Consider the following 24,412-nt stretch of genomic DNA (forward strand, 5'->3'; position numbering starts at 1 on the left):
ACACCTGCAGGGATGGCGACTCCACCATTTCCCTGGGCGGTCTAATCACTCTCTCTGTGAAGAAAGCCTTCCTAACGTCCAACCTAAAGATTCCCTCGCACAGCTCAGCACCTTGTCCTCCCGTCATGTCGCTGGTTGCCTGGGAGCAGAGGCCGACACCACACGGCTTCACCCTCCCTTCAAGGAGTTGTAGAGCGTGATGAAGCCACCCCTGAGCCTCCTCCAGGCCGAACAAGCTCAGTTCCCTCACAGTACGGTGCTCCGGACCGTTGCCCAGCTCGGTTCCCGTCCCCAGCCGCCCCTCGGGGGCTCGGCGCTCCCGCCTTTCCCCACAGCGGCCTCGGGACCCGCCCGCCGCCAGGGGGCGCCGCCGCGCCGTGCCCGGCCCCGCCCGGCCCCGCCCCTCGCCCTCCGCGCTCCCCGTGCGCACGCGCCGCGCTCAGCTGAGCCGCGGTCACGTGACGGCGCGGCCGAGCGAGCGGGCCCGGCGGGGCCGGGCGGTGCGGGGCGGCGGAGAGGTGCGGCACCGGGACAGGCACCGGGACAGGCACCGGCGAGCCAGGGAACGGGGGGTTGCGGGTGGGTGGGGGCTGTCAGCCGCCTGTCAGCCCGCGGCGTGCCCGGAGAGCCGGGGGCGCGGTGGATGCGCGGGGTCCCGGCAGTGCCGCCGTCCCACGTGGGTGCTCGGGGCAGCCTGGGCGCGCTGACGGGACGCGGGGCTCGGGGCCTCGTTGGCAGCCCCTGTGCATGGGCAGATGCTCAGAGCCTGGGGGTTGTGGAGCTGACATGGGTGCTGGGGGTTTCTGGGGATGCTGGAGGCTGACATGGGTGTGCTGGGCGTGCTGGCGATGCCCTGCAGGAAGGCTGGCACCCCGTGGGGCTCCTTCGGGCGTGCCGTGCAGTGTGGGGGGCACAGCCCCCGATGTGAGGTGCTGGGAAGGGTGCGGGATGCTCGGTGGCACTGGGAGGGTGCAGGGAGCCCCACACTCTGCAGGACTCAGTTGTGCTGCTCTGTGGAGGGGCAAGGTGAGCTGGGCAGCACAGCCTGGCTGGGGTGGCAGTTGTGGGGACTGGTGGGGTTTGTGCCCAGCAGCCTCCCTGTGGGGAGAAGCTGGGCTGTGGGCACCGGGCCATGCTGTGAAATGCTGGAGAGGTTAATCTAGGGGTTCTTGGAGCTGTGGGAGCACTGGGTGGAACAGGGACAAGAGGACTGATGCTGTGACTGGGAGGTGGGCATGGTGGCCTGGGGAAGAGGCTTGTTGGTGGCCTCTATGCAGGCAGGGCAGGGGGATCTGGCAGTGCTGGCTCTCCCTTGTGTTACACTGAGGTGGGTTATTACAAGCAGTGCTTTGGAAATAAAGGATTCAACACACATGGTGGGAAGCAGCAATGAGTTTTGCTGTGAAGCTCACTTTTCTGGAAGATTTCCTGATCTACACACAGCTCCAGCTCAGCTGGGGAGAGCAGTCATGGTCAGCAGCAAGTAACAGCTTGCTTTTGACTTCTAGCATGGGGCTGTCACTGTAAGGGACAAATTGCTGTCACTACCCCCCCAGCTTTCCTAATAGGATGAAATTGCTTCTGTGTGTGGGTGGCAAAAAAAGCACATGAAAGTGGCTGAGGAGTAGGGTTTGAAGTGGGAACCGAATGTTCCTGCCTTTGCTGTTTCCAGTGACAAGGAAATGGTGTAGTGGGGTTTTGCTTTGGTTTTAAATGTTTTTCTTGTGGATGAGAGAAGTTTTGCAGCTTTTCCTTGTTGGATGCGGGAGAGCAGAGTGCTCGCTCCCTGCTGCTACGCAACCTTTAATCCAGACACAAGGCAGGCAAGTCATGATGAATGCATTTCCCTGGCTCTTCAAAGCAGAAAGCAGACGGGCCTGCTTGAAAGGGAAAAAAAAATCCACAGGGAGCAATCAGGCAGAGTGATGTCAGCACGTTGTGTTTATCTCAAACTCGCTGCTCTTGGGTACTTTAGATGCTGTGCAGGCCATCCTTGGGAAGGGTACCCATGCCCGACCCAGTCCTGCACCCCTTCTGCCCACTCTCCTTGCCCTCTGCCAGCCCTCTGCATAGCCTCCCAGGTTTCTCTGCTGCCCCTTGGGCCTCTCATCGATGACAAATAGCTTCTAACGCTTTCCTTGTGTAAACTCCTGCTGCCGCTCTTCCCGGTCCCTGCCTCGCTGGATCGCCCAGCCTGCGGCAGAGCCGGTTCAGGACACAATTACGTGTCCCAGCTGTGAGGGAGGAGGCTGGGCAGGAGTGATGCATGTGCTGCCTTTGGCTCTGGAGTGCCTGCCAGCCAGCCAGCCAGCCTCACTGCTGCTCCAGAGCCTGGTACTCCATGGGACACACTGCTGCTTCCTGCTGCTGGTGTTGCCTGGCACTGCTGTTGTGGCCTGGATAACTGCTCCAGAGCAGCTGGGATCTGGAGCATCCAGACCTGAGGAAAAATCTTTGCTCCCTGCTACCCTTCTGAGCACCAGGCTGGACCCTCCCAGTGGTTTCAGCCCTTGGCTTGTTTTCCATGTAGCAGCCAGATTTGCAGAGCAGTGCTCTGGGGAATGCCTGGGTGCTCTGTGGGTGAAGCAGCACCTGGGTGGCCCAGTCTGAGCATTCCTGGCATGGTCAGATGTGTTGGTCTGTGCTGAGGTTGCATGTGGCAAGCGCTTGCATGACTTGGTGGGTTAATGAAGAGCTCTGGCAGGAAACGAGACAGTTTTTTGCAGTAGTAACATTTCTCTGCCGCTTCCTGTTGCTCCCAATTCTTTACCAGTGTTGGGGAGTGGGATGGGGGAGCACCAGGATTGCTGGGGCAGGTGTGAAGCTTGGGGCATGACAGCGCAGAGGAGCCGTGGGGCAGGGACTGGATCACCAGTCTGTGGCGCAAGAGCCTTACACATAATTTCCCTGCCTCTGGTGCTCCTTCCCAGTGGGTGTTCGGGATACTGGGTGTGGCATGTGTGGGAATTGAACCAGCTGATTGTTTTCCAGACAAAGGCATGAGGTGTGTGTCCTTGGTGAGGCTTGTGCTGGTGCTCCTGGCTTGCTGGACACTGTTGGAGTTTCTGTTGGAGCAAGAGCTCCAGGCTGTGCAGGTGCCTCATCCTGGGAAGCCCCTTTTCCCCGTAGGCACTTCCTTGGCTGTGAAACCTTTTGGGGCAGGTGTTTCGCTGTCAGCACATGGTCTGTGCTCCTCTCTGATGGGAGTATAATACATTTTTGTAAAAATTCTCTTTAATAAAAATTCTTCAATAAGGGGAAAAAAAAAGGGAAAAGAAAAAAAAAGAGAAGTTAGGAAACTTTCCCTTCCCTGGCAAGAGCAAACTGTTCCCTTGCAGCACACTGTGTGCAAGTTAAAAGCAGTTACACTTTCTTGGCCCGTCCACTTGACAGCCCAAGTGTCCCAAGTGCCAGAGCAGGGGACAGGGACACAGTGCCAGCATGTCCTCTCCTACCCCACTGCCTGTGGTGTCACTCACCACCCTTAGAGGAGGGTACGCAGCTCCCGTGCCTGACATGAATTGGGTCACATCCAGGCTTTTCCTGCAGGATCCTGACCCCATTCTGTCTGGGTGTGCCCAAAACATGGGCACGAGCCTGAAGGAAGAGCCAGTGGGAATGTGCCATGCACCTTTGACCTTAGGACATGCCAACTCTGTGATTGCTGGGGCGGGAGCCTGTGGCTGTATAAAAGCCCTGGAGGAGAACTTGCTCTGGCAGTGTGAGCTGGTGTCTCTGCACAATGGCTGACCCCAAGAAGCCTGAGGATGGGGCTGTTGAGCTGAGCACCCCTAATGCCACTGTCCCCACAGGGACCATGTCCACCCGGCGCCTCCGCAGCGAGGACTACAATGACTACAGTTCCACAGATGTCACACCCGAGGGGAGCCCTCCCGACGGCATGAATGGCTTCGCCCACCCCGAGTCCTACCAGCGCTTTGGGGAGACCAACGGGACAACGTGAGTGATGCTTCCCTCCTTCCTGGGCTGGCCTGGCACTGGGGAGGGTGGAGGAGGTCATGCTGGCTCCCTGCTGCCTTTGCTAGAGGATGGTGGAACTGTGGTTTTAGGGGGAGTTCTCATGAGAGTGATGAGGGCACAGCTGTGGTCCTGCATCTGTGGGGTGCTGGCACCAACTGAGCAGTTGCCCAAGCTACTCCTCTTTGCTCTCTGGTGAAGCTGGGCTTGCTGGCAGTGGGCAGTGATTGATGCTTTTCCCAGTATTTTCTCATTCCACCTTCATTTGGTGAAGAGCTCTGGCAAGCAAACAGCATGCCCAGATTCAGAGCCAGCCGTGTTCTGGGGGCTTCCTTGTGCCCAGGTGTGCAGAGGATGCTGTCTTTGCCTGACAGAGACTCATCCCTTCAACTCAGAGACTTCCTTATGCAGGTCCTTGGTGCTGCACTGTGCTTATGCTGGGTTTTGCCATAAAGTTGGTTTTACAAATGCCCATCCAAAATATGTTTGTTCAGTCTTTGCTTTCACACCTAGCTCGGTCCCAACTGGTTGAGGTGGGTTCAGGGGACAGGATCATGACTTCCATGTGCATTCCCTGCAGCAGTTCAGAGCTGCTGTAGACCCTTAACAGGATAAGCTGTGTATGGTCTGGGTGTTCGCACCTGCTGACAGTGACTTCTCATCTGCTCTCCTTCAGGTGGTACCAGACCCTGATCCATCTGCTGAAGGGGAATATTGGGACAGGGCTGCTGGGGTTGCCTCTGGCTGTGAAGAATGCTGGCATCCTGGTAAGGCAGTTCAGCCCTGCTGTGCTGGAGCTTGTGGGGCAGAGTGACCCCGAGGCACTGGGCAGCTCACATAGCCAGTGTTGGGGGTGTTGGGGCTTGAGTTCCTGCCCAGACACCTCTCAGTGTTTGGCCACTTGCCCATGTTTGCACCCTAAGCTCTGTGGCTTTGTTTCGCTGCTGAGACTGTTCCTGCTGTTCCTGCATTGTTGCTGCCTGGTGTGGGGGAGTTCAGTGTGTGAGCTGGGCCTGTGGTTTCATCTGCTGGGGTCAGGCAGGACTCTCTGTCCAGGTCATGACCTCTTCATCACCTGCATAGTAGAGATATGCAAAATAGTTTGGAAAACAATCCTAGAAGTTCTTTGCTATACCCAAAACTGCCCAAACTTGCTTCTTTTGCATCATTCCTGCCAAGCTCATGGCTCTGTCAGGTTACTTGCTCCTGGGGGGCTGGTTCCTGGGAGCTGCACCAGAGCTCTGGTTCAGCCTCCAGCAGTGTTTGCACTCACCCAGCCCATGGAGTTTCGTCTGAAGTAGAAGGTGCAGTGCAGCTCTGCCTCTGGCCATCAGAGTGCAGCCTTCCCCCTCTCTTCCCTGCAGCTGGGTCCTCTGAGCCTGCTGGTGATGGGAGTCGTGGCTGTGCACTGCATGGGCATCCTGGTCAAATGTGCCCATCACTTCTGCAACAGGTAAGGAGCAACTCCCCTTCTTAGCCCTGCAACTCCTACAGTTCTTCACTCTTGCCCAAAAAGCCCTGGGGTTTTTCTGAAGCCCCTCAGCAGCAAGTTGCCCATGCAAAAGCCTCAGTTGGGAACTTATTTTCTTTTTCACAGGAACTGTTTTCCTTTTAATGTCACTATTTGCCTTGGGAACTAGCAGACAGGGCTGATGTGATGATCCTTCTCCCTTCTCTGGACAGGTTCCAGAAGCAGTTCCTGGACTATGGAGGTGTTGTGATGTATGGGCTGGAGGCAACTCCCAGTGCCTGCCTGAGGACACATGCCATCTGGGGAAGGTACTGTTCCCCTGCCCCACGCAGGGACTCATCTTTGAGCCTAGCATGTGCTGCAGCTGGGACAGAAGAGCCTCTGGTCACTGAGCTGTGTCAGTAGATAAGCACAAGTGACATAAAATGCTGTTTGGCTCACCTGCCCTGAGTGCTCAGTGTCCCCGAGAGGGTAATGCTGAGGTCTTTGATCCAGTACTGTCCCCAGCCAGATGTGACTTACACTGAATGTGTGGGATAACTAAGTCTCCACAGCATAACAAAGGGGTGAGTAGGGTCTTGCAGTGCTGGCCCATCTTGTCAGACATAGAACGTGTCCAGTGGCTGCTCCCTGCCCTGTGAGTGTCCCACATTTCATCACACAGATCATTGCCCATCAGGGAATGGGAGCATTCACCTTTTCCTGTGTCCAGGAAGTGTTGCCTCCAGCTCTGACAATTCAGCAGCAGACTGGAGATGTCGAACCCAAAAAGGAGGCTTTTCTCCTGAGGCTGGTCCTGACCTTGTGAAAGGGATGAGATGTGGAGACTGGAGAGCCTGATATCTGTGAGGTTGGGTGGAGAGAAGGTCCTGTCTCCTGATCACAGAGAAGTGAGTTGGGTGTGCTCTGACCAACACTGCTCTGCAAATCTGGCTGCTACATGCACATCCCAGCCTTGAGGAGAGCAGCATTGCTGCACTCTGCAAGTGCTACCCAAGGCAACCCAAATTTCCTTATGATCTGGCTGACAAATGCTCTTCTTTTGCTTTCCAGGCGTATAGTGGGACTTTTCCTGATCATTACTCAGCTGGGTTTCTGCTGCGTGTACTTTGTCTTTCTGGCGGACAATCTGAAACAGGTTGGACTTACACCTCCTTCATGAGCTGGGGGGAGGTGAGAGGGTGTGAAGGTGCTTGAGTTTTTCTTAGCTCCTGTATCCTGTGCCCTGCTTTTCCCCCAAAGGTCTGGTTTCTGTAGGTTATGCTGCTCTGAAAAGTCCACTCCTCTGCTCAGGTGCTTTGGAGGATTGTTTTTCCTGTTCAAACAGAGCAGGTTTTCCTGAGAATCTCTGTGATTTTGCAGAGGTGCTGGAGGTGTCTGTGTTGTCCAGGAAAAGTGAGGCCATCCTTAGTGAGGTAACAACAGGAAAGGGATGAAAGCAGAGGGACTGTGCATTTTCTATCCTGTCCCCCTCAGTTAATTGGTTTAATGGTGTCAATGGTAATATGTAGGTCCCAGGACCTGCTGTGAACCTCTCTTCTCCCTTCCTTGGATCTGTTTGCATTCCAGTTTCTTTCCTCATCCTGTGGCTCTGAAGCTTAATTACATCTTTAGAGAAAGAGTTTCTTCCTGCCAGGCCTCAGGAGGAAATAAACAGAAACCCTGAACCGCTTGGCTGGCTGCTGTTCTGTAAGAAACTGGCAATAATGAGTCCCCATTCCCAGCCTCCACCAGCTCAGTGCCTTGCAGGCACTGCTCAGCTTTTTTCCCCGTGTGCTCCTGCTGTGCTCTTGTAGCAGTGCTCTTGTCATTGCCATCATGGCTATGCCCTTTGTCAGCTCTTCAGTGGTGGCCATCAGCTTCAGAGGGGGCTCCTGGGGAGCAGGGGGGGCAGGGGTCCCTCCAGTGTGAGACTCTTCCTATGCTCTTGGAGCAGCAGCTGAGGAGATTTCCATTGTTGGGTGGCAGGAGGAATAAACAGGTCAACACTGGTCATCCACCAGCCCTGAGAGCAGGAGGGACCAGGATGTGTGCAGGGGCCAGGCTGCTGCTGGCCCCCACCCCTGGGAACAGCCCTCTGCCCCACTTCAAGGTGAGCTTCTTTCTCCTCAGCCCCTCACAGCAAAGACTGAAGGCTGTCTCAAGCCTCAGGGGAAATTTTCAAAAACCTGCAAATCCACACTAGTTTTTTAGGCCACAGGTGGGAAACCCCTTGGCTTTGGAATTTTTTTGGGTGGGGAGAGGGGAGTGTTGCTTGTTTCTTTTTGTGGTGAGGAACAGCGTGTTAGGTGGAGAGTCATGGTGCAGGTGGTACCTTGGGCGAGGTGCCACTGTGTTGGGCAGGGCTTTGGTTTGGAAAACTGCTTTGCAGAAAGCCATGAAGAGGCAGGGCAGGCTGGGGCTTGAGCAGCACTGTCCCATGGGTGCATGGCCCTGCACTGCCCTCTTCCACAGAGGATGCTGGTTTACACAGAGTTCTTCAGCCTCTCCTCTGGGGCAGGACTTGCTCTGGAGCAGGTTAAATCAGTTTGCAGACTGCTCTTTGCTGCAGTGACTGGACAGGACTTGGTACCTGAACCATCCTGTTCATGGTTGTTTTGGTGATTCAGGGAGCCCATACTCTTGGGATGAATGGCTCTGCCATCCAGTTCCTGGGCATGAGCTGCCTCTAGAAGTGAGCACATGGCCTGGAGTTGCCTTTGGAATGAAAGACCCCAAGGGAATAATGGTTTGTCATGAGAAGGTGAACTTGGGGGCCAGCAGTAGTTTCCAGATGTCCTTGCATGTGACTGGGGCACTGGGTACCTGAAGGACTGTGTGACTTAGATAACATCTTGGTGCAGCAAGAGGAAAAGGATACCTTTGGAAATAGCACTTAATGCCTCTTTCCTCTCTTCTCAACTGACCTCGTAGGCAGTGCAAAGATGCAGCCTTTGCTTTCTGTCCTCTGTGTGCCTGGCTGCTGAGTCCTCCTGCTCGGTGTATCTGGGCTTGGGCAGGATTTGCTGTCCTGGCTCAGGTGCCATAGCCAGTCCCACCTCTGCCCCCTGCAAGATAACAGGGATTTGCTTCAGCACTGTCTGAAAAGAGTTTGTTGGTTTGATTTTAATCAGCTGGCTGTGCTTGAAGCGAGCTCTTGGGGTACTCTGACCCACCTGGGATGGGCTGCTAAGATCTGTGGCTTTTAGATCTGTGTGGTGGAGTTCACCAGGGCTTCCTGTGCTTCCCCAGGTTGTGTCTGCTGCGAATGGGACCACCAATGACTGCAGCTCAAACAGGACGGTGGTGATGACCCCCACCATGGACTCCCGCCTGTACATGCTTTCCATCCTGCCTTTTGTGGTGCTGCTCACGTTCATCCAGAACCTCAAGGTCCTGTCCATCTTCTCCATGCTGGCCAATGTGGCCATGCTTGTCAGCCTTGTTGTGATCTACCAGTACATCGTCAGGGTACGTGTGTATGGCTTCCCTCTCTTTTTTCTGTGCTGTCCCATGTTTTGGCAGGTGGAGGAGCTTGGCAATGGGGCATTTGGATGCTGGGGGGGTACTGCTTGTTCCTGTGAGTATGATGGTTCCCTCTGCTTTGCAGGGCTTTCCCTGCAGTGTGGGGTTGTGACAGGGAGTGATGGGAACAGGCTAGGTCTTCCCTGTCCTCCCTGTGTCTGAACTCTGCATGGGCTTTTTTCCAGGATATTCCTGATCCCAGAAACCTGCCTCTAGCAGCAGCCTGGAAGACCTATCCTCTGTTCTTTGGCACGGCAATCTTTGCTTTTGAAGGCATTGGTGTGGTAAGTCTGGGCATGTGGCAGTGGGGCTGCTGCACAGGAGGCTCGGCACTGCTTGGACTTGCTGCAGCACCTGCTCTGCTTTGCAGCTGCAGTTGCAGTTGAACTTTTCTGACAGTAGCCCAAATTCTGGAAGATGCTGTTAGCTTTAGCTCCAGGCTATCTCCTGGGTCAAACTCAGGTGCTTCCATCTGAGGCTGGAGGAGCACGTGCTCCAAACCTCAGGAGGCTGGTTGCTGCTTTAGAGGTGGCTTTATCTGGCAGTAGACTGGAAATCACACCAGCCTCTGTCTTGGGCTCTGCTGGCTGTTGAGGAATTGTCCTGAGTCTTGTAACCAGGCTGGATCCTGAGGTTGCTTAAATGGGAGGCCAAAAAGTGTGGCATGAAAGATGTGATCCTTCCCTTCCCCCCTTACTGCGGGGGCACTGAGATCTCCCTTTGGCAGCCACATGGCCCCAGCCTGCCCATGCAAATGGCCCTCTCATGCAAGATGCTGTAAATAGACCAACTGTGTCTGTGAAAAAAGCTGGGTGGGTGGGTGGAGAGCTTAATTACTCCCTAAGATGTTGTGAGTTGTTTCCGGGAGCTCCCTTCAAAGGAGGAAAAAATGTTTTCATCTCTTAATACAAGCTGACTGTATAAACACAGGGCTGGAGAGGGCCAAATCCATTACAGGAGGAGTGCTTACTGAATGCAATGCCCTGGGCAGAGGGTTCTTGCCAGCACTGAGGCACAAATGCTCTCTTTCTCACATGACTTGGAGGTGAAGAAGCAAATAAAAATTTTTCTTGTCCTACCTCCTCACCAGATCTGCCATTGTCTCTCTTCTTGAAACCAACACCACCCAAGGACAGCTATAAAATTGTTTGCTGAAGGCCTATATTTAGTGTTAGTAGTGTAGAGGTGGGAGAATTACCTCTCCTTGCTCTTTTTATTGTCCTGCCTGGTTGAAATCTGTCCAGATAAACTTGCTAGCAGAGGAGAGTGTGTCTTGGTCTTCCCAGAATTTACTGGGGAAAATAGGATGGTGTAAAATAGTTGGCATGGCTGTGCTGTTTTGGGGTGCAGAGCATAATGCACCCAAGATCTGGGTGGTTGGCATTGCCCCACACCCCAGCACTGGGCACAGCTCCTGCCAAGGGCAGGGAGCAGGTCCCATATTTAAGACAAGTGTGTGGGTGATCTGTTGGAGACTTGCTATGCTCCAATGGGAGCACAGAAATCAGATCTCCAGTATAGGTTTGTTTTCAGCTGGATTCTCCAGGCTACATGTGGGACTATCCCATCCTGGCATGGTGAGCTGTGCTTGACCATGGGGATGCCCCTCCTTCTTTTTGGGGCTGAGGGACAGGCAACCTGCTGCTCTGTCATCTTCCTCCTCCTCTTCCCCCAGGTGCTGCCTCTGGAGAACAAGATGAAGAAGCCCCGTCAGTTCCCAGTGATCCTGTACGTGGGGATGAGCATTGTCACCATCCTGTACATCAGCCTGGGTGTCCTGGGGTACCTGCGCTTTGGGACAGACATTCAGGCCAGCATAACACTCAACCTGCCCAACTGCTGGTGAGTTCCTCTGGGCAGTGGAGGGACTGGGGGTATGGAATGAGGGATCCAACTAGGCAGGTGGGAGAGGGGGACCTCACTCCTTACGGGAACTAATCTGGGTGAGCTTGAGGAAGCTTAAGGAACTGTGCCATAGGCAAGCTTTAGGGAGTTTGACGAGGATTGTCAGATGCATGTGCTGGAAGAGGCTTGTTGCTGTAGTGTCTGAGCTGTTGCTGTAATGTCTGGGAGCTCAGGCTGCTTTATCAGGATCCCTGTGGTCCCTGCCTGGGTAGGTACAGCTCTTTTTTTTTTTTTTTGAGCCTTGTGGCATCTTTCTGGGGCTCAGCAGGGCACTGCCTAGCAGATGTGCTAGAGCACAACCCCCATGCAGCCGTACCAGAACATCACTGAATTGTGCAAAACCCACTTCTCTTCCTCAAATGTAGCATGTGAAAAATCCACCCAATGCTGGGAGCTCCCAGAGGGAGTGAGATGTGACATCTTCATGTGTGGGTTGTGTTCCTTGTTTGCAGCCCTGGAGCTGAAACTCCCACTTTTGGGCTCCACATTGTGCCTGGATGTGGCTCATCTTGAGCCAATGCTTTGCCTATGAGCACTGGTGCCATGAGGATACCCCTTCCTTCTGTGGGGGCTGAGCTCTGCTGCATCCTCCTAAACCTGTCTGTCCTCTGGGATCTGGTGAAGCTCTTGAGATGCTCCAGTTTCTCTCTGGAGCCCTGTGGCCTGACCCCACGCCTGCCTGCCTGGAGGAGTTGTTTCTCTTCTTGCCAGGGCTGGTGGCTGCTGCTCTGTCCCTGAGGATGGGTGGCTGCTCAGTGTCATGGCTCCATAATCCTCCACAGGAGAAATGCAAGCAGTCCTCTTTGATGGTGTCTGCCGGCTTGAAATCCTGCAAGAGGCCAGAGTGAGACCTGGAGCTGAGGGTGCCTGTCCTCCATTTCAGCCCATCCTCTCTGCTCCTAGTAGCACCCAGCACCTTGCAGTGGGACTCACTGTCTCACTGTTGGAGTAAATTTGGGCAGGACTCAAGTTTTGAGTCACTGGTGCTTCAACATGCTGTCCTGGTAGAGCTGAGAGCTGGGGCTCTGGAGACAGCAAAGATTTGACAAAAATAGAGCCTGGTTTTGCTTTAATTATTGCTGTGTGGGGTTCTTTTCAGTTTGAGTGCATGGATGTTCATTCATGCTGGGTCTGTGTAGTGACTGCACTGCTGGATGTTAGTGTTGGTGTGGGAGATGATCCTGCTCCTGCCAAGAGCCTTGTTTTGTCCCCTGCAGGTGTTGGGAGCTCTGCCAGGTCCCTGTTCTCAGTGAGGAGGGATGGGGCTGGTGGGAAGACGTGCCTGTGTTGTAGGGCAGTCTGAATCCCACCATGCCAAGCACAGGAGGTGTGAATCCCTTCTGCTCAGTAAGCTGAAGTACAGTGTGGAGGGGATGAGATGCTGCTATTTCTCCTGAAGGTGGAAAGCAGATAATTTCCAGGTTTGGGCTCTGCATGCCACAGCCTGCCATGACATCTGCTGACCTGAAATGCTGCAAAGGGGCTTCTGCAGGGAGTCTCAACTCTGTGTGCCCTGAGGACTGACAGTCCCTTAGAACAGGTCCTTAGAATGGGATTACTTTGACCTGCTAGGCTACAGAGAGGAGTGCAAATCCATGTTTCTAGGAGTATCCACACCTTCTGTCTTTTCTTGAGGTAAACTACTTTTCTGAAAGCCAAGTATTCTAAAGTTACTTTTCTAAAAGTAGCCATAAGGTTTTTGGATAGTGAGAAGAGAATAGCCTTTTGGAAGCAGTGTCTGGGGAAGCCTGGGCATGTGGCAGGCCAGCTGCAGGGAAGGTGTGTTGTGGTCCTTGTCACTTGGCACTCAGAACATCTTGATGTTTGTGTATGTTGCCTCTTGACAGTAAATGTTGGACTTGGAAATGGGTTATCTCAAGTGAGGGCTGTGTCAGTTGAGATAAAGTCTTCACTACCACTCCTGTAGATTGAACCACAGGTGCTGGGTGAAGACTTGCTCGTGCAATGATAGTCTTGCCCATCCTGCCTCGCCCATGGGTTTTCTTCCCGACAGTAAAAGGCTGGGCTGTAGGAGCTGGTCCTAAGGGCTGTAGGTGAGAAGTCATGGGATTTGCCTGCAGCCTGGGAGACAAGGCAAGGATTGTGGTAGAGGTGCTGCAGCCTTCCTTAGCTGTAGCCATTGCCTGGAGGTCTCTGGAGCAGATTTGGTGAGTGCTGCAGGAATTGTTGAGTTACAGGGTGACTAAGGACTTTTCCAGTCTTGTTTCTCTGAAACCACAGCTTCCTCAAACGAGGAGTGTCAGTTCCCAGGTCTAACCACAGTGTCCAAAATACAGTGCTGCTATGCAGAAATCCTTCCTTGCCTCCTAGGAAGGGTTGCCTCACTGCACTATGTGAAGGGTGAAGAAGTGCTGTAATGAGGGGGAAGCTGTTGGGTTGCATGTGGCCAGTTGAAGGTAATGACAGAACTTATGGTCCCAGGAGAGTATTTCACTTCTTGCAGCCTTTTGGGATGGCCTGGCATGGCAATCTGGCTGAAGCAGGCATTACTGTAGTTGGCAGAGGGCCTCTCCAAGGCCCTGCATGGGTCTTTGTTTTCTGTGGATCAAGGGTAATGCTTGAATTCTTCCTCTTCTTGGTATTTAAAATGCCCTTTGATCTTGTTGTTGTGGTTCATGACCTGTGCAGGACAGGTACACAGCCTTCTTCTGTACTTTTTTTAACAACTATTAATCTTGGATTGCCCTGGAGCACTTTATGGCTTTTATAGAATCCTTTTCTTGGGAATGCAGTGATAAGATATGCCAGCTGTGGGTTGGTGGCTCAAGGCTCCTGTGCACGTGTGGCTGCACGGGTACACTCTGGACTCTGGAGATAACTTTGTGTTCAGCTTGCCTCTGGAACCTCAGGGTAATTCAGGTTGGAGAGGACACCAAGGGATCACTGGCTCCTCTTACCAGCATAAGAATTGAGTATCAGTAAGGACAGTGATTTCCTATCAATCCAGGCCCTTAACCATTCTTTGAAGATGCAGCTCTGTCTAATTGACCTGTTTCTTCTGCTGTGCACCTCCAAGAAGAGCCTGTTACTCTCTCCTCCATGCTGTCCTATTAGGCAACTGAAGAGGTTAATAACATCCCCTTTTAACCTTCTCATCATGCCAAATGAGCCCAGGGCTTGCAGCCTCTTTTTGGACATCATGCTCCGGCCCCAACCATTTTAGTAGCCTGCACTCAACTTGCTCTGCAGAGTAAGTCAGTGTCCTGTCCTGGAGTATCAGAGCTGGGCACAATAATCAAGATGCACAAGCCCCAAACAAGAAAATAATCTCTTGATCCCTGTCCTTAACCTCCTGGCTGTGCTTTTGCTAGCACAGCCTGCTTTGTGATTGACCTTCATCACTGCAGGGTCCTGCTACTGGCTCATGTTCGGTCTGCTGCCCACCAAGATCCCCAGGTCCTGTTCTCCTGGCCCCAGCCCTCACATGTGTGGGAATTTGTGTTTGCACTGGAGCTTTGCTTGTGACATCATGTTGTTGCTCCGAGCTGTCAGCCATTTCCTCCAATTTGATCTTGCTTGGAATTAGATGAGAATGTGCTCTGGGTCACTGAAAGCTCATCCAGGTCACTGATGAGGATATTTCCATGATTACCCCTTGGCAAATCCCTGCTGGCTGTTTACTGTCCAGTATGTGCCTGGAAATAGATACCAGGAGGACTTAACCCATATTCTTCTGGGGATTGAGGTGAGGCTGATTAGCCTGTACCTTCCCTCATCCTTCTTGAAGGTGAATAATCATTCTTCTCCCAAGGCAGCAGGACCTCTCCCTGAGCACCCTGCTCTTTTGAAGATGATAAGGTGGCTTCAGGCTTCTGTTGGCTGCAACCTTGAATCCATCTGGACTGGTCCCATAGACTTGTGTAACATTCCATTCACTTAGGTGATCCCTAACTCCATCTGTGGGAAATGTTTGACTCTGCCAGACTCTGCCACTAGTGTTCAAAGCTGTCTTGCATGGGAATACTTGGATTTCTGTGATTTAAGGCTGTTGTAGAAGGTGGATGCTGAGACCCAGCATACAGAAGGGCACAGGCCCAAAGAAGGTAGAGGGAAGGCAGGAGCCAGATACATTCCTCAGCTTGGATCCACCTCATATTTACCCAAGTGGTATGGCCAGGACCCATGTTTACTGCTTGGTTAGTGTGTCTTGAGTTGGGGAAGGGTTAGGACAATATGTGAGGTAACCAGGTGTTACTTCTCTTTTGGAGAGGCTGGTGGGAAGCTGAGGGCAGAAATGGGGTGGGAGGTGCCTTTTGGTCACTTGTGATGGGCTCTTTCCTGCAGTCACACTGTGTCACTGCAGGATCTGGGACACGGTTAGATTTGACTTGGGGCGAGCCCAAGGTGCTGTTCGCAGCCTGTCTGCTCTCTGCCTTCCTTCTGCTCAGCCCAAACTGCTCTTTTAATTCTCTTCCCCCCAAACATGTACTATGCAGCATTCCAAAAATAGCTGCTCTTTTTTGTTTGATGGAGGAGGCTGAGTTGCCTGTTCACATGACTTTGGTTTTGGAACATCGTGATGTTCACTCTGCATGGAAGCCCAGACTTATCCCATCAGTGCTGTCCTTTTCCCCCTCCTCAGAAGCCAAGCAGCAGCTGGAATGTGTTATCATGGCTGCAGCTGATCCGTGTCTTTACTGTCTCTTGCTCAGTGAAGGTCCTTGTGAATTAAATGCATCACCCCTAATTTTCTATGGGTGTTCAGGAGTTTAGACCCCTAGCTCACAAAGGTCCTGGCAGAACATTCATTTTCTGCTGTTGATGTGTCAGGGGCTGGAGCAAGAGCCTGTTTCACTGTGTCCTTGTCCTTTGCAGGCTGTACCAAGCTGTAAAGCTGCTCTTCTCCTTTGGGATTTTCTTCACCTACGCCGTGCAGTTCTACGTGCCTGCCGAGATCATCATCCCTCCCCTTGTGGCCCGGATGTCGGAGCGCTGGGGCTGGCTGGTCAACCTGCTCCTGAGGATGGCCCTGGTCTGTGTGACCTGTGAGTACAAACCACCTTGTCTGACCTTCCCTATGATGCTGTGGCACCTTCTTCCCACTGAGCCATCAACCCTCACCTTTAGCCCTGCTTGTCAAGCCCTCACAGCTGGTAGTTCCTGGGACTGGCTAATACAAACCAATGGCCTCCAAGGAGCAGCAGCAGTGATCCTTTGCCCCCTCTGTATGGGACCAGTCTATCCAGTGGAGGAGTAGTAAACTGCATTGTTTAGAAGTGGCAGATCCCCCAGGAGCCTCAGGCCTGGGCATGGCAGTTTTGCAGGATGTTGAGTCCCACCAGGGTTTGCATGGAACACCCAGCACAGGGTTCAGTGCCAGGCAGCCTAGCCTAGAGTCTGTTTTCTGTAGGCAGTGTGCAGCCAGGCTCCTCGTGCCTGTGTGATAGGAACATGGCTGCAGAGGAGTCACTGACTGTGTGGGATGGGCTGTTCTTGTGCCCACACACTCATTGCAGTGTGGAGCACAGCAGGAGACAGCTGACAGGCGTAGGTGACCAATAACCAGAGCTCTGGTGTGCTGCTGGGCAGGTGTCCCTTCCCTTTGTGGTGTTTGGGTCCTGTAGTGAGGTTTTAGTGGATCAGGCTCCTGGCTTGAGTCTGGTGGACCTTTGGGAAAGGTGTGGAATGAATCAGGTGGTATCTGATTTTGGTTGGCTTTGGTTCCTGAAGACCAAATGCTTGCTGTTGTCAGCACAGCTGAGATGCTTGACTGAGCTCCCCGGCGTCCCCTGCTGAAATGGAGCTTTGCTCCATGGCTTGATGCTGCTGATGCACCAGAGCTGAGCGTCAGGGAGCTGGCCCAGTGTCCCAGCTGGCTCTGGTTTGGGTTTGAGAGGAGCGTGGTGCTCACTCAGGGGTGGTGGAGCTGGCTGAGAGCAGGGTGCTGCTGTTTCTGGCTGTCACTAATGAAAGGCCAGAAGTGCTGCATTAACAGAGGTGGGCAAGGCCCATCTCTGTGCTGAGCTCCTGAAGCCTTGATGTCCTCAGAGGGTGCAGGGATGAAATCTTGCCATACTGGGCGATATGCTCTGGCCACCCTTGTGCTGTGGGTGAACTTGGAAGTTGCTTGTGGGGTTGGAGCCTCTCCTGGAGGGTGTTGGGCTGTGTCAAGCCATGGAAGTGGAGGCTTGGAGAGATGGGATGGCTTTAGGCATCAGCAGTACCCTCCTATGTGGGGGTAGGGAGGCAGCAGAGGTGTTGGTGGAAGGATGCAGGTTCCTTTGTACCTCCTCCCCTCACCCTTCCACTTAAGGGATCTCTGTGACTCTTGCTGAGGATAAAAGTAATTGGGGGGTTGCATGAATATTCATTGGATGATTGTGTGGCCGCACAACAAGCCCCCACCAGGGCTTTGGCTCCCAAAAAGAGGATGCAGTCTGGTGTATGGGTGTCTTTCAACCTTAAACTTCAAAACCAGCATGCTTAAAACCTCTTTGAATTAATACCTGCAGAAATCAGACCGTTTCCCCGGAGGCTGAGGACTGCAGCTGGCGCTTCAAATCTGCTTGTTTTAGAGGGGAGTTAATAATTTTGTTTACTTTTGAGTCCAAAGAGCAGTGTGGGGTGGGCTGAGAATGCTGTTGGAGGGGAGCTGCTCTGCTGTCCTCAGAGGCTGCTGGAGCAGGGATGCTGTTTGCGGCAGTCACCTGGCAGAGCACTCCTTTGGCTCTGTTCAGGGCTGAGCACCAGGATAAACTGGCTCAGGACCTTTGTTGCTGTTTCCCTTGGTGAAGGGATGGTTTATCTCTAGGCTTATCCAGATAACAGCAGTGTTGCAGTGGTGGCACAGTCAGTCTCCCAAACTTTCCTTCTTCTGCAGTTCCATGGATGATCTTTGGCTCAGGGAGGCTCTATTGCCTCTAGCTGATTGTCAGGGAGAGAACAAATCCTCCAATAAGGAGCCCTGAGATGTCCCTTCTCCACAGGGGCTGCTCCACCTAGGCCCTTCTAGGTGTCTCCTGTTTCTAAGCAGAAAAGCTTTCAAAGCAATAAACCAATTTATTTCTCTTGGTCACTGGTTAAGCACTGGTTAAGCACTGAAGTCTGTTTTGCTTGCAGGGAGTTCTCTTGTGTTGTGCAGAGCTCTGGTGACATCCCTCTGTCCCCTCCTGGTGCCATGCAGGAGGAGGAGCAGGAATATTCCTAAACTCGCACTGCTGAGCTCAAGCTGTCAGGAGTCTCCCAGGGGGATTTTCCTTGGCTGCAGTTTTCACCTAACAAATGTTCTCCCCCGGGCTGTGCCGTGGGTGGTGCTGCTGCTGGAGCAGCTCTAAACACACGCAAACCACACGGATTGATTTGGGGTGGGGGGAGATGCCTTTTTCTTCCCTTCTCCTGCTTTTACGGGGTTTCTGAGGCTTTATGGCTCCCCAGGTGTGGGGAGCAGGAGTGCTGGCTCGCACAGGGGGGTCGGGAATGCTGGCAGCCAGCGGCACCCATCCTGCTCAGCCCTGCAGCTCGCTCCGGTGGTGCCCAGGGCTACAAAAAGGCTCGTTAATTTAACAGCTTAATTGCTTCTTGCGGAGGAGTTGCTGGAAAAATATGCAGCCTTGTCTTCTGTCAGGGAGGAGGGCAGAGGTGGGACTCAGCCAGTGGCATCCCTGGGTGGGGTTTTGCTAGCTTTGACGTGGGGAGGAGCCTCTCTGCCATCTGGGAGGTGGCAGCACTGATGTCGTGCCCGTTCTTCCTCCAGGCGTGCTGGCCGTCCTCATCCCGCGCCTGGACCTCGTCATCTCCCTGGTGGGCTCCATCAGCAGCAGCGCCCTGGCTCTCATCTTCCCCCCACTGCTGGAGATTGCCACCTACTACTCCGAGGGCATGCACCCCCTTGTCATTGCCAAGGACATCGCCATCAGCCTCTTTGGCTTCGTTGGCTTCGTGGTGGGCACGTACGAGGCGCTGGTGGAGCTGGTGGCACCCGCGGCCACTGTGGTGAATGCCACCACTGTCCTGGTGCAGTGACCATCCCCTTGCCCCACTGGCCCCTCTGGATGCTGAGCTGGGGGTGCATGGACACCGGACACTGCTCTCCTGGGACTGGCCTCCCCTCTCCTCTTGGGAAGTGGGGTGGGTTTGGTCTGTGAGGGGATGGGGCTGCCCAGCACCATGGCCAAGCTGCAGCAGGATCCTACCCTGGGCTCTGTTGGGAAGGTGGGATCTAGGCTGGGGCAGTGCCTTCCCTGGGGGCTCTTAGGGCTGGTGGTCCTCTGTAAATAGGCACTTTGAGAGGTGAGGAATCCCAGGGATGTAGATTTTATTTTATTATTTTTTAAAATCCCAACCTTTCCATATTTCCCCTGTCCCTTCAGTCAGGGCGGGGAACAGGGACTACTCTTTTTTTGTGCCAGTTTGATGTTTTTTTGGTTTTTTTTCCCCTGAGCACTTTATTTTTACAGCAACAGACAAACCTCAGCTCAGGTTAGAGAGCGTGGAGCTCCCTCCTCACCTTGGCCTTGTGGGTGAGAGCCTGAGGTGCGGAGCATGCTGGGGCCCACAGCTCTCTCTCAGTGGAATCCCCATCCATGGGCACTGGCTCCTGCAGTGCTTCAGCTCTGTTTCCAGCTGCCTTGAGCAGGAAGTCTGAGCAGGCCCTGGAGCTGGGCACTGGGAGGGTTTGCTGACCCTTGGTCCACGCTTTCAGTAGTGACACTTCTTTATCCCCATCCAGCACACAACCCAATGCTTGGTTTTCAGAAGCTTTACAGAACTGAGGTGTGTGGGGAGCAAACAGGCTCTGCCATAACGAGGGGCTGAGCTGGTCCCCTTTGGGTGGGATGGGGTTTCCCCAGGGGTCACCACATTCTGCCCACACGCCACAAGAATACATCACCTTGTTTACAGTGCCTGAGCTGGCCCTGGCACCCTCCACCTGCCTCTGCAGGCTGATACTGAATGTCAAATCAAACACAAAAACTCCGTAATATTTCTGTTTTTAACCCTTCCTCTCCTGGTTGCACTCCCTCTGCATCCTCTGCTTCTGCCCAGCTCCTCTCCTCCTGTAGGATGCAGCTCCCTGGCACTTCTCTCTGTGCTCTTTTTGCTTCTTTTGTCGTGGCTGGTGCATGCCTGGTGGGGATGGTCCTGTGGTGCTGCTGCTTTCCTTTCTCTGAGAGCCCAGCTTCCTTCCTAGAGAGTTTCCTCACCTTTCTACTGGATTTCTACTTTTTTAAGACAAGGGAGCAAATGCATCCTCCACAGGACAGGTCGAACTCCTGCCTCCTAACGCAGCATCTCCCAAATGCCATCTCTCTCTGGAGAATCTTCATCCCTCATCCCACTGCAGCCATGCCTCCCTGGGGGTGGGCAAAGGCTGCTGGCGGTGGGAAAGGAGGCTGAGTACAGCACCAGTGGGCTGTGTTCCCATCTTTGGTGGAGGGTGAGGTTTGCAGTTACTTTTGGTGTTTGGCTGGGTTCTGTGAGGGGAAGGCTGTGTGGAGCAGTGTCCCTGCAGCCTGCCTCTCCCTGGGTGCTGCTTGTGTCTGCACTGTGCCCCTTTGCTGGCAGTTCTGGGTGCCACATGCCAGTACATGGACCCATGGCCAGGTGGGAGGTGGGTCTGTGCCACGTCTCTGCCCCTTTCCAGCCCCTCTTCTGCTCCCTTCATCTCTTGGGGCTCACCTCGTCTTGTCCAAGGCTGTGCTGGGGAAGGTTTTGGCTTGGTCAGGAGCAGAGCAAAGCTTTAACTCAAATCCTCCCTCTGGAGGTCACTGTGGGGATAGAGAGAAAGCACCCAGGGCTGGGAAAGGGCTCCAGGGCATGACACAAGTGGGACAAGTGCAATATTCAGGTCCATCTCTGTGTACTGACCCCAGCGTGGCCCTTGGGGTTGAGTTTGAGTCAGAATTGTCAAGCAGAGGAGGGAGTGCTGTGAGGACCAGGGGATGTGTGATGCTTCCCCTTGCCCTGCTAGCAGTGCACTCGAAGAAGGCTGGCCACATTTTAGGGACAGGTGTGTGCCAAGGAATGTCCCTGGCCTGGCACTGGGCATCAGTGGGTTTGCTGATGAGGCTCCTGGCATCCAAACTCACTTCGCAAGCAGCAGTGAAGACCTCATTTCCAAGGGGGCTGGGATATCACAGAAGCATTAAATGGGTTTTGCAGATCTTCCCTATTATTAGGGTGAGCAGGGGTGTTTGAAGATGAGGCAACTTGTGCTGGTGACACTTGTGGTGTGAGGGGCTCTGCTGAGCCAGGGGTCAGTGATGGACACGAAAACTTGACACTTGTGTATTGTAGGCTGCTCAGTAACCAAGAAACTTGTCTGTGTAAATATAGCAATGGTCATGTCCATGTCTCGTGCCTATGGATATTGTCAGTGTACAGCACAGGTGCCTGCCCAGCGGGAGAGCTGGCACTGCACCTGAATCATGTATCTTACTTTAATCAATAAATATGATCTATTTTTTATGTGTAAAGGCTTTGGGGGTGTGCAGTGTAGGTTTTTCTTCCAAAAGAAGCGAGCAGGTGATGTGGAGCCCAGCAGGCACTCAGGATCCTATCCTGTGCTGCTCCCACCCCCACACAGCACACACTATTTCCCCTCCTAGTAAATGTTTCAAATAAAAGTGTTCCAGCTTTGCTGCTTGGAAAATTTAATTTTTCTTTTGACCTCATTTGTGCAAGTAGGTTGTGGGCAGAGCTTCTGAGCTTGTAGGGCTGAGCTTTTCTCTGCCTCACCAAAGCTGGGCCTTGGTTTCTCATCTCCATATTTATGCCAAAAGTGGGGCTGCAGCTGAAAAAAAGAGCCTGGCATGTGAAAAAAGATGGGGGATGCTGAGTTGCTACAGATCCACCCTAGAGATCAAAGGAGCAAAAGTCAGCCCACACTGGGAGACTGCCAGCACTGCTGCAGCTCAGCTTCTCACTGCTGAATAATTCATGCCATTGCAGTGTGTCATTAAAGGGCTGTTGGGAAATCTGTGCTATAAAAAGTTCATCTTTAGAAACTCTGGCAGATTTTTTTTCCTTAAACTAGGAGGCTTTTGCAGGTTGATGGGGACTGTGGATCTGAGGTCACCTGAATGACAGGGCAGGAGGGAGTGCTGAGCACAGGCACTCTGGTGCTTCAGGGTATTTCTGACTCTCGAGAGTCACCATGGTGGGATCCACAGTCATTCTTTCTCAGGGCTGAGCATTGCAGGGCTGTCCCCATCCCATGAAATGGCTTTCCTGAGGCTGCTCCCTCCCAGGTATTAGAGGAGCTTCATCTCAAGCTGCCTGTGCCCTTCCCTGTGTTGTGACCACTGGCCAAAGCAACCCTGGGGAGTTAAAAAATCTAAAGGAAAATATCACTGTTGTATGTGCTGCTTCTGCTGCTGGAAAGAACAATTTGTGTTTTCCCTATGGGCAAAAGAGGTGCCTGTTGCTGAGATACCTCAAAATTAAATGTCCTCAAAATACAGAAATGCATTATTTTTGGATGATGTTTAGAGAGATTTACCAAGTGGAATGAAACCAACTACATAAAAAAGGTCTAATCTAGGCAAGAACTGCTTTCTGCTGAGCAGAGCTGGTGAGAAAGTTTTGTGGAAGTGCATGAGAGCTTTGAGAGGTAAAACAAGTGGTGTTTGGGATGCAAATCAAAGGCTTCAGTTTGGGTCCTTTCAACCCCTTTACTCCTGAGCTAAGAAATACCATGAGGAGGCTCATGGTTTCCCAAAGCAGGACAGGGTACTGTGGGTCTGTCTGCTTCATCCCTCTGGCATGCACAGGATCCTCAAAAAAGTGTTTAACTTGCTGTCTTGGTACTTCTCTGAAAGCTTCTTGTGCCCAAACTAAGCTGTTATTCCCTTGGCTGAAGCTAGGCAAGGGTGTCCTATTTATTTACAAGAGAATCCCTGAGATACTGAATAAAATCATAATAGTAAAAAAATCCAAACTCTTTTAATACTTTCCAAAAACTCAACAACAAAAAAAGTTACATCAAACAACCAACCAAAGAAAACCTCTCACAAAGAAACGATACATGTCCAAGCACAAGGACAAACAGGCAAACCCATGTTCAGTAGCCTCAGTGCCCCTCTCTGGTCAGAGATTCCAGGCAGTGCTGGCCAGTGTTTCTGGGATACAGCACAGGGTGTGCAGCTGCATCAGCGTGGGACTGTGACAGCCACAGGGACAAGGCTGTGCATACAATCCTCAGGGCAGGGTCCCCCTTACTTGTATGCACAACAGCCCAACTGGGCCACCTGGTTTGAGTCTGTGGGCGGTTCCTGCTATAACAAACCTTGTTGCTTGGTTTTTCTACACAAATTTTCTTTTTTTCTTTCCCTTGGACTTCTGTTAGCCAGTCAGGGATGTGCTGGTGGGATCAGCTGCATTCCCTCTTCTCTCTCCTAATGTCAGGGAACAGAAATGAAGAGGGTTTGCACCAGCTGATCCATTCCACGAACGAACTGTTGGCTTGATGCAAGCCCTTGGAGCCAGAGCTGGGAGCAGGGAGCGTCTGTACCCCACAAGGGGCACCACCAGGCTGTGCATTGCTAATCCTTTCACACCTTTTTCCACCATGACTGCTGCCATACCTGCAATGCTTGCCCTCCTTCTCCTCATTCTCCCTGTGGCCAGGAAGCCTGGGGTGGGAGGAGGTAGCATGCTGTTGGAGGCAGTCCCCTCAGTGAGGAGGCAGGTTAGACACTGGCATCCCAGGAGCATCCTCCATGTCCCAGCAGTGGCTGGAGCATTTCCCCTCCATTTGCAGCAGGAGCACTGTGGAGGGCAGCGAGGGGAATGATCCAGCCAAAATTACAACCCAGCCATGCAGGGGGGGACGCTGCAAGCTGAGAGAGACACACACAAGCCTCCCTTCAGCAGCGTGTGCCAGCCCCCTGCCTTCTGTTCTCCGTGGAAACGTGCTTCTCTCCTCATCCCAGGAGCAAGCCCCGCTAGAACATCACCTCCTCACAGCTCCCGTAGTCGCTCTCCACCATGTCGGAGCCCTCGTAGTTGGGGGGTGCCATGGGCTGGGCTCGGATGCTGGGCTGGTGGCCCAGCTCGCAGTCGGCGTAGGAGGGCTGGGCCACGCTCAGGCGCATGCTGACCCTCTTGTAGCCCGGCTCGGGCTGGAACGGGACCCCCTCGCTCTGCACCAGCTGTGCTGGGTAGTAGCTGATGGCCGTGTACTCGTTCTGGCACTGGGATGCTCCCACGTCCACAGGGCCCAGCGGCAGGAAGTCCTCCAGGTTCTGGTTGCTGTAGCGGGGTGGGATGGGGGCGCGCTTGTTGCTCTGGTCCAGCGGGAAGGGGAAGCCCCCGTAGAGAGCGACCGGCTCTGTGTCTGCTGGGGGAGGAGGTGGCGGCGGGAGAGGAGGGTGAGAGGAGGAAGCAGGGGGGCCTTGGATGATCTCGTAGTGGGAATACTCCTGGACATCTGATGACAGGTACCGGGGTGGCCAGTAGGTGGTTTCTGCTGGGTAGACTGGAACAAAAGAAAAGTCGTGTTAGCTGCAGCTCTAACAGTTGGTGCCCCTCTCTTGGCCTCCTGCCAATGAGCCTCTAGGAGATATGGCAGGCCAGGGAGGACAGAAGATGTAG

The 24,412-nt window shown here is 53.4% G+C and overlaps 2 protein-coding genes across 2 annotated transcripts in view; one reads left to right on the plus strand and one right to left on the minus strand.

The window, feature by feature from the left end:
- The first annotated feature begins 464 nt into the window (after positions 1 to 464).
- LOC103817318 (proton-coupled amino acid transporter 1) lies at positions 465 to 21,297 on the plus strand. The gene is made up of 11 exons (XM_050979743.1): positions 465 to 518; positions 3,813 to 3,960; positions 4,655 to 4,745; positions 5,343 to 5,431; positions 5,662 to 5,757; positions 6,503 to 6,587; positions 8,681 to 8,899; positions 9,139 to 9,237; positions 10,629 to 10,795; positions 15,695 to 15,864; positions 18,573 to 21,297. The coding sequence occupies exons 2-11, from the start codon at positions 3,818 to 3,820 to the stop codon at positions 18,839 to 18,841; spliced, it is 1,428 nt and encodes a 475-aa protein (XP_050835700.1). The 5' UTR covers positions 465 to 518; positions 3,813 to 3,817; the 3' UTR covers positions 18,842 to 21,297.
- Positions 21,298 to 22,743: 1,446 nt separating this feature from the next.
- Positions 22,744 to 24,412, minus strand: part of FAT2 (FAT atypical cadherin 2) — a 54,726-nt gene continuing 53,057 nt past the window's right edge. Inside the window, 1 exon segment of the mRNA XM_009091466.4 lies at positions 22,744 to 24,296. Coding sequence (XP_009089714.3) covers positions 23,764 to 24,296 — 533 coding nt within the window. The 3' untranslated portion in view covers positions 22,744 to 23,763.

Source organism: Serinus canaria, chromosome 13 (assembly GCF_022539315.1).
Source record: "Serinus canaria isolate serCan28SL12 chromosome 13, serCan2020, whole genome shotgun sequence".
NCBI lineage: Eukaryota > Metazoa > Chordata > Aves > Passeriformes > Fringillidae > Serinus > Serinus canaria.

What these genes read in the sequence shown, in the direction of transcription:
- LOC103817318 (XM_050979743.1), top strand. Translation starts at nt 3,818, where the DNA reads ATGTCCACCCGGCGCCTCCGCAGCGAGGACTACAATGACTACAGTTCC. An exon ending in GCCCATCACTTCTGCAACAG is followed by an intron (nt 5,432 to 5,661) that starts GTAAGGAGCAAC and finishes TTCTCTGGACAG; the next exon opens with GTTCCAGAAGCAGTTCCTGG. An exon ending in CTTTTGAAGGCATTGGTGTG is followed by an intron (nt 9,238 to 10,628) that starts GTAAGTCTGGGC and finishes CTCTTCCCCCAG; the next exon opens with GTGCTGCCTCTGGAGAACAA.